At 39.5% G+C, this 13,690-nt stretch overlaps 1 protein-coding gene and 1 long non-coding RNA gene across 3 annotated transcripts in view; one reads left to right on the forward strand and one right to left on the reverse strand.

Moving 5' to 3' along the window:
* Window positions 1-4,238, forward strand: part of PTPRK (protein tyrosine phosphatase receptor type K) — a 305,334-nt gene extending 301,096 nt beyond the window's left edge. For both annotated transcript variants that reach the window (XM_065734173.1, XM_065734182.1), the window contains exons 28-29: window positions 281-416; window positions 2,958-4,238. In XM_065734173.1, the coding sequence (XP_065590245.1) occupies window positions 281-416; window positions 2,958-3,011 (190 nt within the window). In that variant the 3' untranslated portion in view covers window positions 3,012-4,238. The remainder of the gene's footprint in view (window positions 1-280; window positions 417-2,957) is intronic.
* LOC136047279 (uncharacterized) lies at window positions 2,995-8,072 on the reverse strand. The gene is made up of 3 exons (XR_010622074.1): window positions 7,909-8,072; window positions 6,748-6,943; window positions 2,995-3,082 (listed from the first exon to the last, which is right to left on the reverse strand). It is a non-coding gene; the product is annotated as an uncharacterized LOC136047279 (long non-coding RNA).
* Window positions 8,073-13,690: the final 5,618 nt, after the last annotated feature.

The raw sequence follows: 13,690 nt of genomic DNA on the forward strand, positions 1-13,690 counted from the left end.
TGCCATTGAACTTGGTTTTTAATTTGTGATGCCTGTGCAAACTGAGCAGTAGCTTAGCTGGATAGCATGTTGGGCTGCAAGGGCAGCGTTCAAGAAAAGTCACTGAGAACAAGGACAGAAACACAGAGTGTCTCAGACCAAACCAAACCCACTGCAGCTGCAAGGTGATTGCCAAAAGCTCTCTGTGGCAGTCACTCATGCTTACAGACTGAAAGGAGTATGCATCGGGTGCCATGTTATGCCACGGTGACATTTAATCTGCTCTTTTCCTTGCCTACAGAAACGGTGGTGGCCGGAGTGGGATGTTCTGTGCCATTGGCATTGTGGTTGAGATGGTAAAAAGGCAGAATGTGGTTGACGTTTTCCATGCTGTGAAGACTTTGAGGAACAGTAAACCCAACATGGTAGAAACTCCGGTAAGCAAAAAAAGCCCATCAGTGTTACTGCAAATGGCCAGGCAGCTTGAGACCTGTCTTGTGTGAGCTGCACACAGTACTGTGACCATAAATCAAAGCACCCCATACGGGACTTCAGCTAAGAGAAAAAAGCAACCTGTCTTTACACCCTGTACTGTAGTATGTAGTGCGCAGAGGCTTATCTGATTCTTAGTGTGGGCGTAAAGTTTGGAAACATTACGTCTTATGATGGAAATTTATTGTGTGTACACACTAGTCAGCATCGTGAGAGGCCAGACTATGTTTGCATGCTACTTATCTTGTAGTGGTACTGATAGTTTCCCAGTAAACGCCCTCGTTTAACAGACTAATTTCTCAAAAAACAACTGGCCTATCTGGAAGAAGTTGTGGCACATTGTGCTCACACAAGCCATCCTGAAATTTCACAGAGCAAGGCATTTCTTTTTGTCAGGAAGAAGCTATAAAAGAGATCCACATATTTTACTTCTTTATAATAACTGCTGTTTTGGAAGCTATACCAAATAATGCTCATATTTGTTATTCCACTTTTAGTAGTCAGTATGATACCTCAGCACTTATCAAAGTCTATTGGATCTGGTGTGTTGGAAATATATCAACAACGTAAGCCTGAATTGGCAAAGCCACAAATGAAACGAAATATTTGTCTGTACAATGGCAGAACTCAAAATGATCTTCACTATTCTGATGAATGTGTGTGTATACGTGAATACGTATCTGTCCATCTGATCGCTTCAGTCACCAAAACTGAACGTTGTGGAAAGTGCTCAAAAATTCCTCCATCTCACAAATGCATTTTTTTTCCTCCTTGTATCTCAATGTGAAAGCAGGTTAGACAGTGCTTTGGTGCTTCTGCCATTTGACTCTCACACTGCCAGCAGCCAGTGTCACTTTTCAGCCAGATGGCTGCCTACAGCACAAAATGCAGGGATGCCAATCGGAATTAAAAATGTTTTGCAGTTTATGCATCCTGAAAATTGCTCCTGACCTTGTGAACTTGCATACTGAGCAGAATAGCTGTAGCTGCCTTTTCCTACACTGCCCTTTTTCCAGGCATCGGTGCTTGTTTAGTATCTAGTAGCTTCTGTGGCATGATTTGCTTAATCAGTGTGTATCACTTCCATCCATTGCTACTGCATAAATTAGAAAATGGTTAACATGTTAACAGCTAGAACATATTGCAGCAGCAGTAATGTTGGTCTAGGTATTGCTTGTTTTGCTGCGAATACTTTACAATCTGCTGTGCTATAGACTTCTGAGATGCAACATATTGAATTGCTGCCTGGATTTCAGTTCACTGCTGTGAGGAAAACTGCTCTGATCACATGGAAAATTACTTGTGTCACTGTAAAGAGAGGCCAAGGTAGATTGTCTGTGTTTCTGATAAATGGTCTGAAAACTTATATTTAATTTCAAAATAGTCCTGAATTCCATTGCAGTTTTCATTTGCAGATACTGAATTTCTGTAGTTACGTGTTTCTGTACTATGTGGGTTTTTATTCAGAACTCTTGAACAGCAGCAGCTGTTGAATCATTAGTTAGAAAACAAACCGGGAAAACCAATATACAACATTGTCATGTGCCCTACATTCAGCAGTAGGATCAGATAACACAAAAGAGCAGCACAATAAAACCTTTAAGATATCCCCACTATTTCCTGCTAATGGATCACACTGGCTTGCTTTGAAATGAAAAAGGAATCACAAAAGCAGGTTTGTTTTGTTTGGTGGACAATAGGGATTGAGTTCATTTCTTGGTTTTTCTTCTTACTGCTTTCTCCTATCTCCCTTCTCCACCCTCTCCCCCCAGTATCAGCTCTGAACAGCAGGGTTGTTATGTGAAATACTAAGTATGATGAACTTTTGAGCTATAACTTCTCTTTTAAATGCCCATTCTCATATCCCAGTCATTACATCAGTGCTACTGAAAAAATGGGCTGCATACCCAGATGTTATGGTTTATATGCAATACACCACATGATGTTATGATGTGGAATATCAACAATACAACAAAAATCATAACACCATAACACCAGAGCAGCATGGTGTCATAGTTAAGTATTCCCCAGCTATTCCCTAGCTGTCCAAGCAGTAGTTACCTGCTAAATATCAGCTAACTTAAATATAAACGGTGTTTCAGAGTTGAGCAGCTTCACTGCAAGAATGCTTTGGCTGATAAGAGAGCTTCCCATGTTTGATAACCAGTTCAAAAGCTAAAAAAAATGGAGAAGTAAATCATTGCATTTCAGGATCAGGTTGATGGTTTTTTATATATATATTTTGTTGGTTATGTTTGTTTTTTTTTTTAAATCAGAGCTGGTATTACACTTGTGTAGTAGAGGGGTGAAAGAAGAAAAGTGGAACAAGGAAAGAAGAAAACAATCCAAGCGTGTCAGTCTTGAACTTGAAGTTTGTTTAGTAGTCAGAAAAGGCTATTCTTGTTTGTATGTATTGCTGCTGTTTAATGATTTAGAACCTTGATTTAACTTTTTCTCTGGTACTTTTTTCCCTTTCTCCTTCACAGGAGCAGTACCGCTTCTGCTATGACGTTGCACTGGAGTACCTGGAATCCTCTTAGTTGGAATGGATGTGACAAAGTTCACCAAATATATGAATCTCATTACGCTGTTTTGAGAACAGTTCTTGATCCTGTGAAGAAAGATTTTAGGGGAAGAGGGGGGAGGGGGGATTTTTAATTTTAAATGCAAAGTATTTTTCTTATGAAGTTGTGTATCTTAATAAAGGAATTCAATCTGTTTCTATGCTTGTATACAGTATCAACATTTAGTGCCACATAAATACTATTTAATGAAAACCAGAGTCAGAAGAGATTTGCTCAAATTAGGACTTTTCAGTGTTTGTATATGCAGCCGTCTCTCAGTTACAGTAGAGCGACCATCTGTTGCATGTATCAATATTTCCTATATGGTATTAATTTTCTTTTTTCTTTTCCTTTTGATACATTGTTAAAGTACAATAACAGTGCAGATCGATAGTAAGGTTCATTCTTAATACGTTTCAAGTGTTGCATATATATATTATATATAGTTAAAAAAGAAAACAGAAACCTGGCTTATTTTGTTTTAATGTGCAATGATGGCTGGATCACATAAAGATCTTTATAAAGAAACTTAAACATAAGCCAAAGACTCAAGTGTAAATATGTCTATATGGAGAAAGCACATGTATTTATTGTTTACTTGCATTCCTTTTTTGATGGCTGAAAAAAAAAAGAAGAATCGTTTTTCTTGAAGAAAGCTTTTTTTGCTGAAATCAAGTGTAAAACAATTTTTGTAGTTTATTTTTTGTATGTTTAGTGTAAGTAGAAGACATACTTTTTATGCATAGACCAAGAAACATTGGTTTAGTGGTTTTGTTGTGTCCATGCTTGTGAATCAGATCCATGTAAACTATTATAGAAGGTCTTTAAGCACAGGACCAAAATCAAAACATTTTCCTGAAAATGTATAGTTTTTCACATTTGCATTAGTTAAATACTGATTAACATCTATGTAAGGAAGGGTGCTCATCAAATCGACCTCGCCTATGACTTGCACATCATTGGAAGAAATTTTTAAGCACCATTAAGAGTTCTAAGGGATCCAATTGTTTAGAAAAATATTGAAGCACAGGTCAACAGGAGAACTGTCAGGCAAATAGATGACTTTACGAATGCCCTTTAGTGCAAAAAGTATTTGTTTAACAAACTGTAAAATTAAGCAATGTTTATTTTGATGTTTACAAACATGTAAGCTTTGCTTCCAAGAAAGCAAAATTTGAATAAACCAAATCCAGATTCTGATTATACTTGTGGTGTACAAAATATTACTGTACTTTTGCTTAGCATGTATCCATTTGTTCAAAAGCTTTCCTAGATTTCATCAGCAAAAATCAGTTCAGTCTCTTGTTGGTCTTTTTCAGAAGTGACAGTAAGATGATAAGGTGCTTATAAGTAACTCTTGTTATTTTATATTATTTCCTACTTTGGCGAGTTCTCACAATCCTTGTTAAGGAGTCATATTTGTGTGAAGATAGATATATTAGGATAAAGAAGATCTCAAAATGAAATTGTGTTACTTTTCATTTCGGGTAGTATTTGAAAAGATTCTATATCTTGTATAAAAACGAGTGCGTTAAGTTTCTTTCTTTACTTCAGGAACGTGAAATTACCCTTCTAAAACTATGGCTGAGAGATTTTATAGGAATTCTACTTATCAGATTTTTTCAAAGTTCCTGTCTGTATTGTTTAGATCTCTACTTGTTCCCAGTCTTTAAAAAAAGTCGCTTTCTTTTGTTGTGCAATGGTAGATCCTGCCTATGAAAAGAAAAGTAAACAAATTGGGTTTGAAAAAGCTGGCTGAGTCTTGGTACTCCAGAGTACTCTGTTGGAAAGGGAATTTTAGGCTTCATGGAATGGAAATGTAATGTTCTTAATTTCATCTGTAAGGCCATGGCATCCAGCTCTCAAAGTGCTGGATCCAGCTCTCTGCTCTCCCTGTTCTCTGGAGGCAGTGCAGCATCTCCTTGGACTGATTCATCCTGCATGTTACAGACATTTAATGGCGTTGAGTGAACTGGCCTCTGGAAAAGCCTTCCCCCATTACCCTTAAAGAATGCTGGGAAGACTATTTAACTGTAGAAGTCTAGACTAATATTTTGACAGATGAGCTGCTTTTAGGATTGTGGAATGCAGAAACCAAATTCCATACTGATGGTAGTGATTTATTTCTTTTTTCTCTCCTGACCAAAAATGTAGCATTATCATTAGGCTGAATCAATAGTTAACTTTTGTGGAGAGCTCCTACGCGAGGGATCATGAGGTCAGTCCTCACTAGAAGTTCAAACTCTTCGCTAAGCAGCTTGTGTCCTATTTTCCTGGCACAGCATGCATGAATGGTGCAGACACAGGCCAGGCTTTGAGGCATACTTGAGCAGAATGGTGCCTGCATAGGAGTCCTCAGCCTCCATCAGCTAGAAGGTATTTTAGGTGGTTGCACTGCAAATGGCGACTCTGGCTTTGTTGTTAAAGTATTATGGGAGTGAGTGTAATTTCTGTAACTAGCTACATGACTGACCTGAGGAGCTTTGCAGTAGCTCATGATTGAAAAACCTGTGGGAAGTTCTTGCTTGTAAGACTAGGGAAAAGTATGCAGGGGGAATGCAGAGTGTGAAAAGCATCTAAGAAATATCATTCACCAGTAAGGGTGTATGCATCTTGGGGGCTTCTTAAGCAGAACACAGCATTATGTAGAATCAGCTGTTTCACACAGATTCGGAGACTATTGGTGCTACTTTTACATCGAAAGTAAACATGAAGCTTGAATCTTAGTATGCTTGGTATATGCAAGCAGTTACCGCGATTTATTTCATTCAAGAGGTCACTCAGAAAATAGTTTTGTCGTTTAAGTAAGTCCTTGCCTCGCCCAAGGTGCCACATTAAGAAACATCAGAGAAATATAAAAGTAAATGCTGCTGCGGGAGTGTGATATTTCAATTTCCAAAATCCGAGATCTAAAAATGAGAACAAAGGAAGTAGTGGTAGGCAAGAGCTGTGTCACTGAGCCTACGAAGTGAATTGATATGTTAAAGGACAGGAAAGGGGCAGCCTTAGAAAAATTGTTGCAGACTCATTGCGCAGCCAGGCCACCTGGACCGACAAATGACCATATAAAGGGCCTTTTTTAAGGTTCATTCTGCTGCTTTGTCAGAGGAAACCCAGAGATCTTGCAATAAATGTAAAAGCTGCTTTTATAGTGCTCTGCTCTGTACTGCAAAGAAAAGTAACTCATTTTCTGCCGTACTTTCCTGTGTCACGTAGAGGTCTGAACTGAGTTAAGTGATCCTAATCTCACAAAGGAGCTTTTGTGGTGTTTTATTGCTGGTGCTCTTCCTTTGTTAAACAGACAAAGGTCTCTAACCTCTGCAGACCCAGGATAGTCGAGGATAGCTGTGAATATTCACTTATGTCTTTACCTCTGGGCTTGAATATCTGTTGCAACAGCTCTGTATACAGAGGGTGGCTTTCAGAATATGCAAAGGTTAAGTGTCCTGAGTTTGCATTCCGATCAATGCAACAAAACATTGTATTTGTAATTTTCTTTAACTAGAAGCTCCTTTCAAACATACTGGCAACGTAGAAGTGTTTCTGAATTGTCTTAAGCTTGAGTAAAAGAATAACATGATGGTGGTGGTTGACAGACATGTTAGTTTGCCCCACTTTTCTCAGAAATTAGTTTGTTTCCCTGCTGTTGAGTTTGGACTCCTAATTCTGCAGAGACTGACATGTATGATGACAGATACAGTAGGATCCTTACCTAATAATAATCTTTATTAACTGTGTCTTGGCCAGTGAAGAACAGGTGCTTTTGTGCCTTGCTGAGATGCAAAAGCTGATTTCTGTAGACGTTCATAAACCTTTCTGGCTTCCATCTGGATCAGAAAACAGTTCTGCACTGACAAATTATATCAAGATAAATTTGAAAACCCCATATGCTCAGAGATTTTTCACATCTCCACTAACTAAGCAGGAGAAGAAAAAAAAAAGAAAAAAAAAAAAAAAAAAAACAGTGGCAAAACCCACCTTCTGAACCTGAAGCCAAAACGTGATATTTTTCTGCAGGTATTGGAATATCCTGGAGTTTTTTGGTAATGAGCATGAAATGGTATCTGGCAAAACACAGTAACACTAGATTGTGATATCTGTATTTTTCTGCCAGATGCAGGGCAGTGTGAGCTCCTTCCATTTCATGGTGGAAAACTTTGATCTTTCATTTCTGTATCTGATCTTTTGTAGAGCAGGAACTGATGTGACACAGTATTTTTCCAAAGTCCTGAAACTTTGAGGAAAGTTATTGTCTTTGCACTCCAAAAGCAAATGTGAAACTGGAGATTATAGTATTCTTAAAGTTTCTCTCTGAGGTGTGCAGATTGAGTTGTTTTCTGTAGCGACCATAAATCCCAACAACTATGGTAAGCTTCAGGAAAGTTTTGAAGGACGTTTATTGTGTTAAAAGTTGTTCTTGTGCACCTAGGTCCCAACAGGTGAAATCCCAGTTTGTTTGCAGTCAAGAACGTAGGGGTAGAAGTCTCGTTAGTCAGGTTTTGTTAGCATTTCTGATCTACTTGCTATCTATGAGTGGTAGATGTAGACCATCCAGACCCACACTCTGAACAATCTGTAGCACAATCTCTGGTGCTGTAGCACTTTTCCCCAGGATGGAGTTGTTATGAAACTTGCTGAACAGCAACACAAAATTGCTTCAATTTACTGAAAGTGCTTGAAACCACCTGCTGAAATGGTATATGCATTCATTTTAAGTTAGGTAGAAATCACAGACTTAGGAAGCTGAGGCACCACTGCAACCTTTTCTTTTGCACAAATTCTTGTCACTGACACTTCAGTCGATGCAGTTTAAACTGTTAAACAGGTTAGTGCTTAGCTTCATCTTTGGAAATGATCAAGGTTTCCAGCTTACCTTGCATTAAGACATATGGCAGTGTTTGAGCAGCACTTCCACAGGTCAGACAACTTCAGGGATGAGGATAAAAGTGGAGCATAAAAAGCACTAGGCACAGTATAGGTTCATCTAATATTTCTCCTCCAGCAAGATGAGCTGGTTCAGCTAGTGTGACAGTGAGCTGTAATTACAGCTGTGAGAAAATAGCTGTGTGGTTTTGTCTGTGGCAGAGGCTTTTAAATTAAAAAAAAAAAAGTGCAGAAGAAGTGCAGGCTTTGTTTCTACTTCAGCATGTCTTCCTTTCAGGTACTTGTTTGCTTCAAATAATAGCCTCACTTAATGCAAACCCTTTCTAAGGTGATAGTCCTTCAAGTAGTCAGTCACAGTCCATAAGCACTCCCTGTGCTCAAAATACAAGTAAGCTGCACAGATATGATAGATGCTATATTGTTTTCAAGGAGGAACTGCAGTGTGGCCAGATTGGGGCCTTTTACTTTTTCATAAGGGGGTTTGTAGCCTCTATGGAGGAGAAAGAGATAACCTGTGAACTGGCTGGGGCCAGCAAGAGGATAGGAACCACACAAATTCTCCAGTTGCTTGAGTGGCAGCATAGGAAGTACTGGTTTTGGATGTAGCATAGACAGGATGGAGAGAGTATAAGAACTGAGACCAAATGGGGACTTCCCCAAACTGCTACAGGTAGGAAACAGATGAAAGAATAAAAAGTGCTGAACTCCCCAGTCAGTGAAAACATGTCAGGTTCTGAGTGTATGTTGTGCCTGTGATCAAGCAAGGCTGAACACATGATATCGGTCACTGGGGATTCAAGATACTAAGGGACAGTATCAAGAAAAGGAATGTGTGGTTTATGTGAGCAGCTCCTTCAGTAAAGGAGAGATCAAAGTATGTGTCATGAAAGAAAAGAAATCCTCCAAATTGGGCTTAGAAGAGGCAAGAGACTTGAGCAGTGGTTCACACACCTCATTTCATGGCCAGTGACCTCCATTTGGTGTTTGGACTCAGGCAGGTAACAGCCTCAAAACCCACAGCAAGCAATATTTGTGCTACCATAGTCATCATTCATCAAGAAAATGAGGAGAAAAGAACAAAATGATGCTGTGATCATTCAGATAATCTGTATCTTAGTTTTCAGGACAAGCAACAGATGAAAAGTAAAGTAAATTTGACTGCAAGTCACAGCTCAAGCATGAATCCACAGGATGGTCAGCTCCTACTCCACTCTTAATCAAGATTCAAATGTGGCCAAACAGTCGATGTGAGTCCAGTGAGGCAGTGGGTAGTGCGTTCCAGTAGTGGTCCTGGAGCGTGTTCAGAGAAGGGCAACAAAACTGGTGAGGGGCCTGGAGCACAAGTCTTATGAGGAGCGGCTGAGGGAGCTGGGATTGTTCAGTCTGGAGAAGAGGAGGCTCAGAGGAGACCTTATTGCACTCTACCACTTCCTGAAGGGGGGTTGTGGTGAGGAGGGGGTAGGCCTCTTCTCCCTGATAAGTAATGACAGGACGAGAGGGAATGGCCACAAGTTGCGCCAGGGAAGATTTAGATTAGACCTCAGGAAGCATTTCTTTTCTGAAAGAGTGGTCAGGCACTGGAATGGCCTGCCTAGGGAGGTGGTTGAGGCACCATCCCTAGCGCTGTTCAAGAAGCGTTTAGATGAGGTGCTAAAGGACTTAATTTAGTAGTTGGGTAGAGATAGTGATAGGAGGATGGTTGGACTAGATGATCTTATAGGTCCTTTCCAACCTTATGAACTTATGAACTTATGAACTTATGGTGACAATATTGTGAAAGAGAAACCGTGTTCTGGATGGCCGTGGAGATTTTTAAGAGTGCAGCTCTTGTGCATGGTTGGCAAAAATGCATAGCTGACACTGTTGACTATGTTGAAAAACAGCATTTTGTAGCTGAGAATTTGCTCTATCTAATAGTGTTTTTGTGCTCTTTGTATCTGCTTTAGTTTCCAGGGAAATAAATAGGAGATATTACTTTTGGAGTAACCTACATAATTTTAGTTCCATGTTGTTCTTTCTTTCTTCGAAAAAGACAATGTATACTCTGAGAAAAACAAACAAACAAACAGAATTTGAGACTGTGGGTGAGAGAAAAACCATTTTGTGAGAACCTGCTGAGGGACAACTGCTTGACTGTGGCCTCAGAGGAGCCATTGGAAAGGAAGGTTTCAGAGAGGTGAGGAATTCTGAGTGACATGAAAACTTACGCCAGTTTGGTAAGTGAAATAGTTTCAAGAATCCCACACCACTCAGTGTCTGGGGAAAGTGACAGAATTCAGGTGGGGGAGGAGCACATGCCCCCGCAAGTTGTTTATCTGCATTTGCAGTCCAGCACACCAAAGTAAAAGTTGAACAAGCCAGGTGGCTCTGGAAAGAAGAGGATAAAACATGACAATTTATTGATGATATAAATATGCATTTTCTGTCTCTCTTCTTATAGGTCTTCAACACCTATTTAGTCATGCAACGACTCATCTCAATATCATGATGAGCTGTGCTTGCTCATTATCACGAGTTTCCCAAGGAGGTGTCTTTTATGGAGTTGTCAAAGGCCACACAAACATTCAAGAAGGACAGATATTAATCCTTTGTGGTTTTCAGAGTACATAACTTCTTATATCTACTCAGTTTTGCTTTTCTTCCAGTGGCTTAGTACATGACTGGGATCCAGCAAGTGGACACTGCCCTTTCCAAGATACATTTCAGGTTGCTTAATTTTGGTTTTCCAATTTGTGTTTTCACTATTTTTTTAACTCCTTTGCTCTTTCTTTATCTTCTACACCTTCATGCAAGCCAAAGGTAGTGAGAGGGATGGGACATAATGTTATTTCCATAATGCATTTTGACCTTTTTGTAGAAAAGATTTCAAGGATGATTTCAAATTTGTATTAAATGGCTGGACACAATACTTCCCAAACTCTTACATTATGTAAGATCAAATAGTGCCTGTGAATGCAAGCTTCTTATTGTTTGTCATTTAAAGTGTGGTGAGTGTGTTAAGCTGGATAACAAAAACTTAATTACAGAGTGATACAACTACAACTTCTCTTTCATACCTTCGAATGCTTTACAAGTCAGACGGAGGTGGAAAAGCTTGCTGCTTCCCAGTTCTTGAGAGGTCTGTGGGCATCAAAAGCAATGTGAAGCTGTGCAGAGAAAGGTTTGATTAGTGATGTGCTTAAGTATGTTCCATTTGAAGAAAATGATGAACTTAGAAATGTATGGGAAATATCAGTTATCTCATCAGAAGATTTTAGGTTGAAGGAGTGGAAATACAGATATCTGTATGTACTCTGGTGTGTATGGTATAACCAGCTTTTTACCCAAGGCAATTGCTGGATTATGCTACAGTTAAGCAGTTTTGGAATAAAACTTTTAATTAGTGAAGGTATGGTGGCACAAAAGAAAAAAAAAAAAGAAAGAAAATTCCACACATGCAGCTTCCAATAATGGTACTCTAGCTGGTGTCCATGTAGAAGTTTGGAGAGGTGCTCTCATCTCTTTGCCATGGAGCTGAGTTAAAACACATTGCTCCTGGACAGAATTCAGATATACATTGTCCAACATGGGGCGAGACACCCCAACTTACAAGCATTTCTTGAGCTGATCGTTCTTTTTACCACTTTTCAAGCAAGAAGAGAGGTTGACCCCAGGATACGGCGTACTGAGGAGTGCCCATCATAGGGCAGATCAGATGAATAAAGGGATCTGCTTAGTGCTTACCTGCTAGTTTCAAGAAGCTGTATGTAACCCTCAATTGTGTGTTAAAAAAAGGAATCAGCAAATTTTCTCTGGAATAGTTGTTGGACCTTTAGGCTGTTTCTTGGTGAAATTCTGCTTGCTTTGATCTTATTTTCTCTTCTATGAAGAGTTTGAAAGTTTGGACTGGATACTTCTTACCCTCTTTTAAGTATTTTATCTCACTTGATGTACTATATCTATCTTCCTTGAAAAACTTTTCTTTGACCATACTGTGTTGGAGGATTTTTGTAGATGAGCAGAGAACAGAATGCAGAAGAGAAATGAGCAGAATATGTTATTTTGTTGTTTGTAAGATGGGCTTTGGTGTAAATGATTGCTCTCCAGATTTCATCCTTAAGATGTGGGAAGTCTGTTTGAATTAATTTGTTGACATGAAGCTACAAGCACACTTATAAATACATTCTTCAGAGAGATGTGAAGGGAGCTGTAGTCTTTCATTTTTCAAAATGAATCTATTCGTGCCGGCTGTTTGTTACAACTCACAATGTGGTCAGCACCAGAAGGTCCAGGATGCTGTAGTGCCCCATGGGCTCTCAGCACCCTCTGGCTTGGGGTCTCCAGCATTATGGTGAGGAGAAGGATCCAACTGCTGTGCTGTATGCTTTACCCAGGAGAACATGTGCTAGGAACACATTGAAGGAGTTGCCCAAGGGTCACAAATGCTCTTGGATGCCAAATAAATGTAGATGTAACAAACTGAAAACAAGATGAAAGGCTGACAGAAAGACTTAAAGTCCAAAGTGAGAGCCTCAGGATGTTTCCTTGCAGACTGTTTGAAATCTTAGATAATTTAAAATAATTTGTGGGGAAGTATAGGGCAAGCGGGCTTTGGCTGGATTATAGCATATGTTCGTGTTGCAGTGCTGCCTATAACAATAAATGGATGTAGTATATGCTTCTCAGTAAGGTACTACTCCAGATGAGAGGCAGTGAGATTTGTTTAATTTTGGAAAGGCAGAAAAGACAGGTGAGAAAATGATGAAGAATCTGGATTGATTATTTTAATAGGAAAAGGCTGAAACATGAGAGAACTTAGAGAAGCTTTTCTAGAGAAGCTACAGTAAATACTGCCCATGGGTTCTTCGAAAAATAATAAATATATTTTACAGTCTTTTTATACATTGTTCTGGCAAAGAGCCTCTGTGCCCTTTCCTCCTCCGTAGCTGGAAAGGCAGGCTCACCGAACAATTCAGGAAGGAAGTATATTTGTTTTGCAGCTCTAAAAGATTAATTTTTTAGAGTGGGAAGTGTGGTTTATGATGTTAGTGCTCTCCATGTTTGCTGTAATTTGCCACTAGTATGGTGAGGGCTTAGGGAGCATTGGAAAAGATGCTGGCTAGCAGCCATCCAGAGTTTCCCTTCCTCTGTGAGGTAGAGACACAGTGTGTTTGGTGATGGCTCTGTTTATGTTACAAGTAGCAGGCAGGCAGAAGACAATGCTTTGCTCTTGGGAAGGGAAGGGAGAAATAGGTCTGGAAGAGGAAAAGAGGGGAGTGCATTTCTCTGCTTGGTGTAAAGTAAATATATGTTGCTCATGCTGCACCCAGATTCTTCGTGCCTTTTTATTTTCTTAATGTACTTAAATTTTTTATTTATTTATTTATTTTAAGAACTAGTACATATTTGTACATATACATAATTGTATTCTTTCCTGAAGGCAGGAAACTTTGTGATAGATAGTAAAAAAAGCAAACATATGACACAAACAACAGAATTGTGTTTGTGCCTATGCCAAATTACAGACGTGTCCTGGTCTTCAACCCTACTGCCCCCAGGGATGAGGAGCAGTGAGGGGAGACAGAGAACTCCCTGGGTGCTCTCTTCTCCCAAGGGCCGAAACTCTGGCAGGTGCCAGCCTGAGAGCCTGGCTGCCTCTTCCAATAAAGTCACCCTCTGGCCTTTCTTTATTAAAAATCTTAGTTTTCCCAAAGCTCTATTGGGCTTCTTAAAATGCCTTCTCCTGTGTTCTATTCTGCTATACGTTTCCAAAAAGGAAAAAAAAATAATAA

The sequence above is a fragment of the Cyrtonyx montezumae genome, unplaced genomic scaffold (assembly GCF_038088225.1).
Source record: "Cyrtonyx montezumae isolate F1298 unplaced genomic scaffold, pur_monq_1.0 scaffold_0, whole genome shotgun sequence".
NCBI classification, from domain to species: Eukaryota; Metazoa; Chordata; class Aves; order Galliformes; family Odontophoridae; genus Cyrtonyx; species Cyrtonyx montezumae.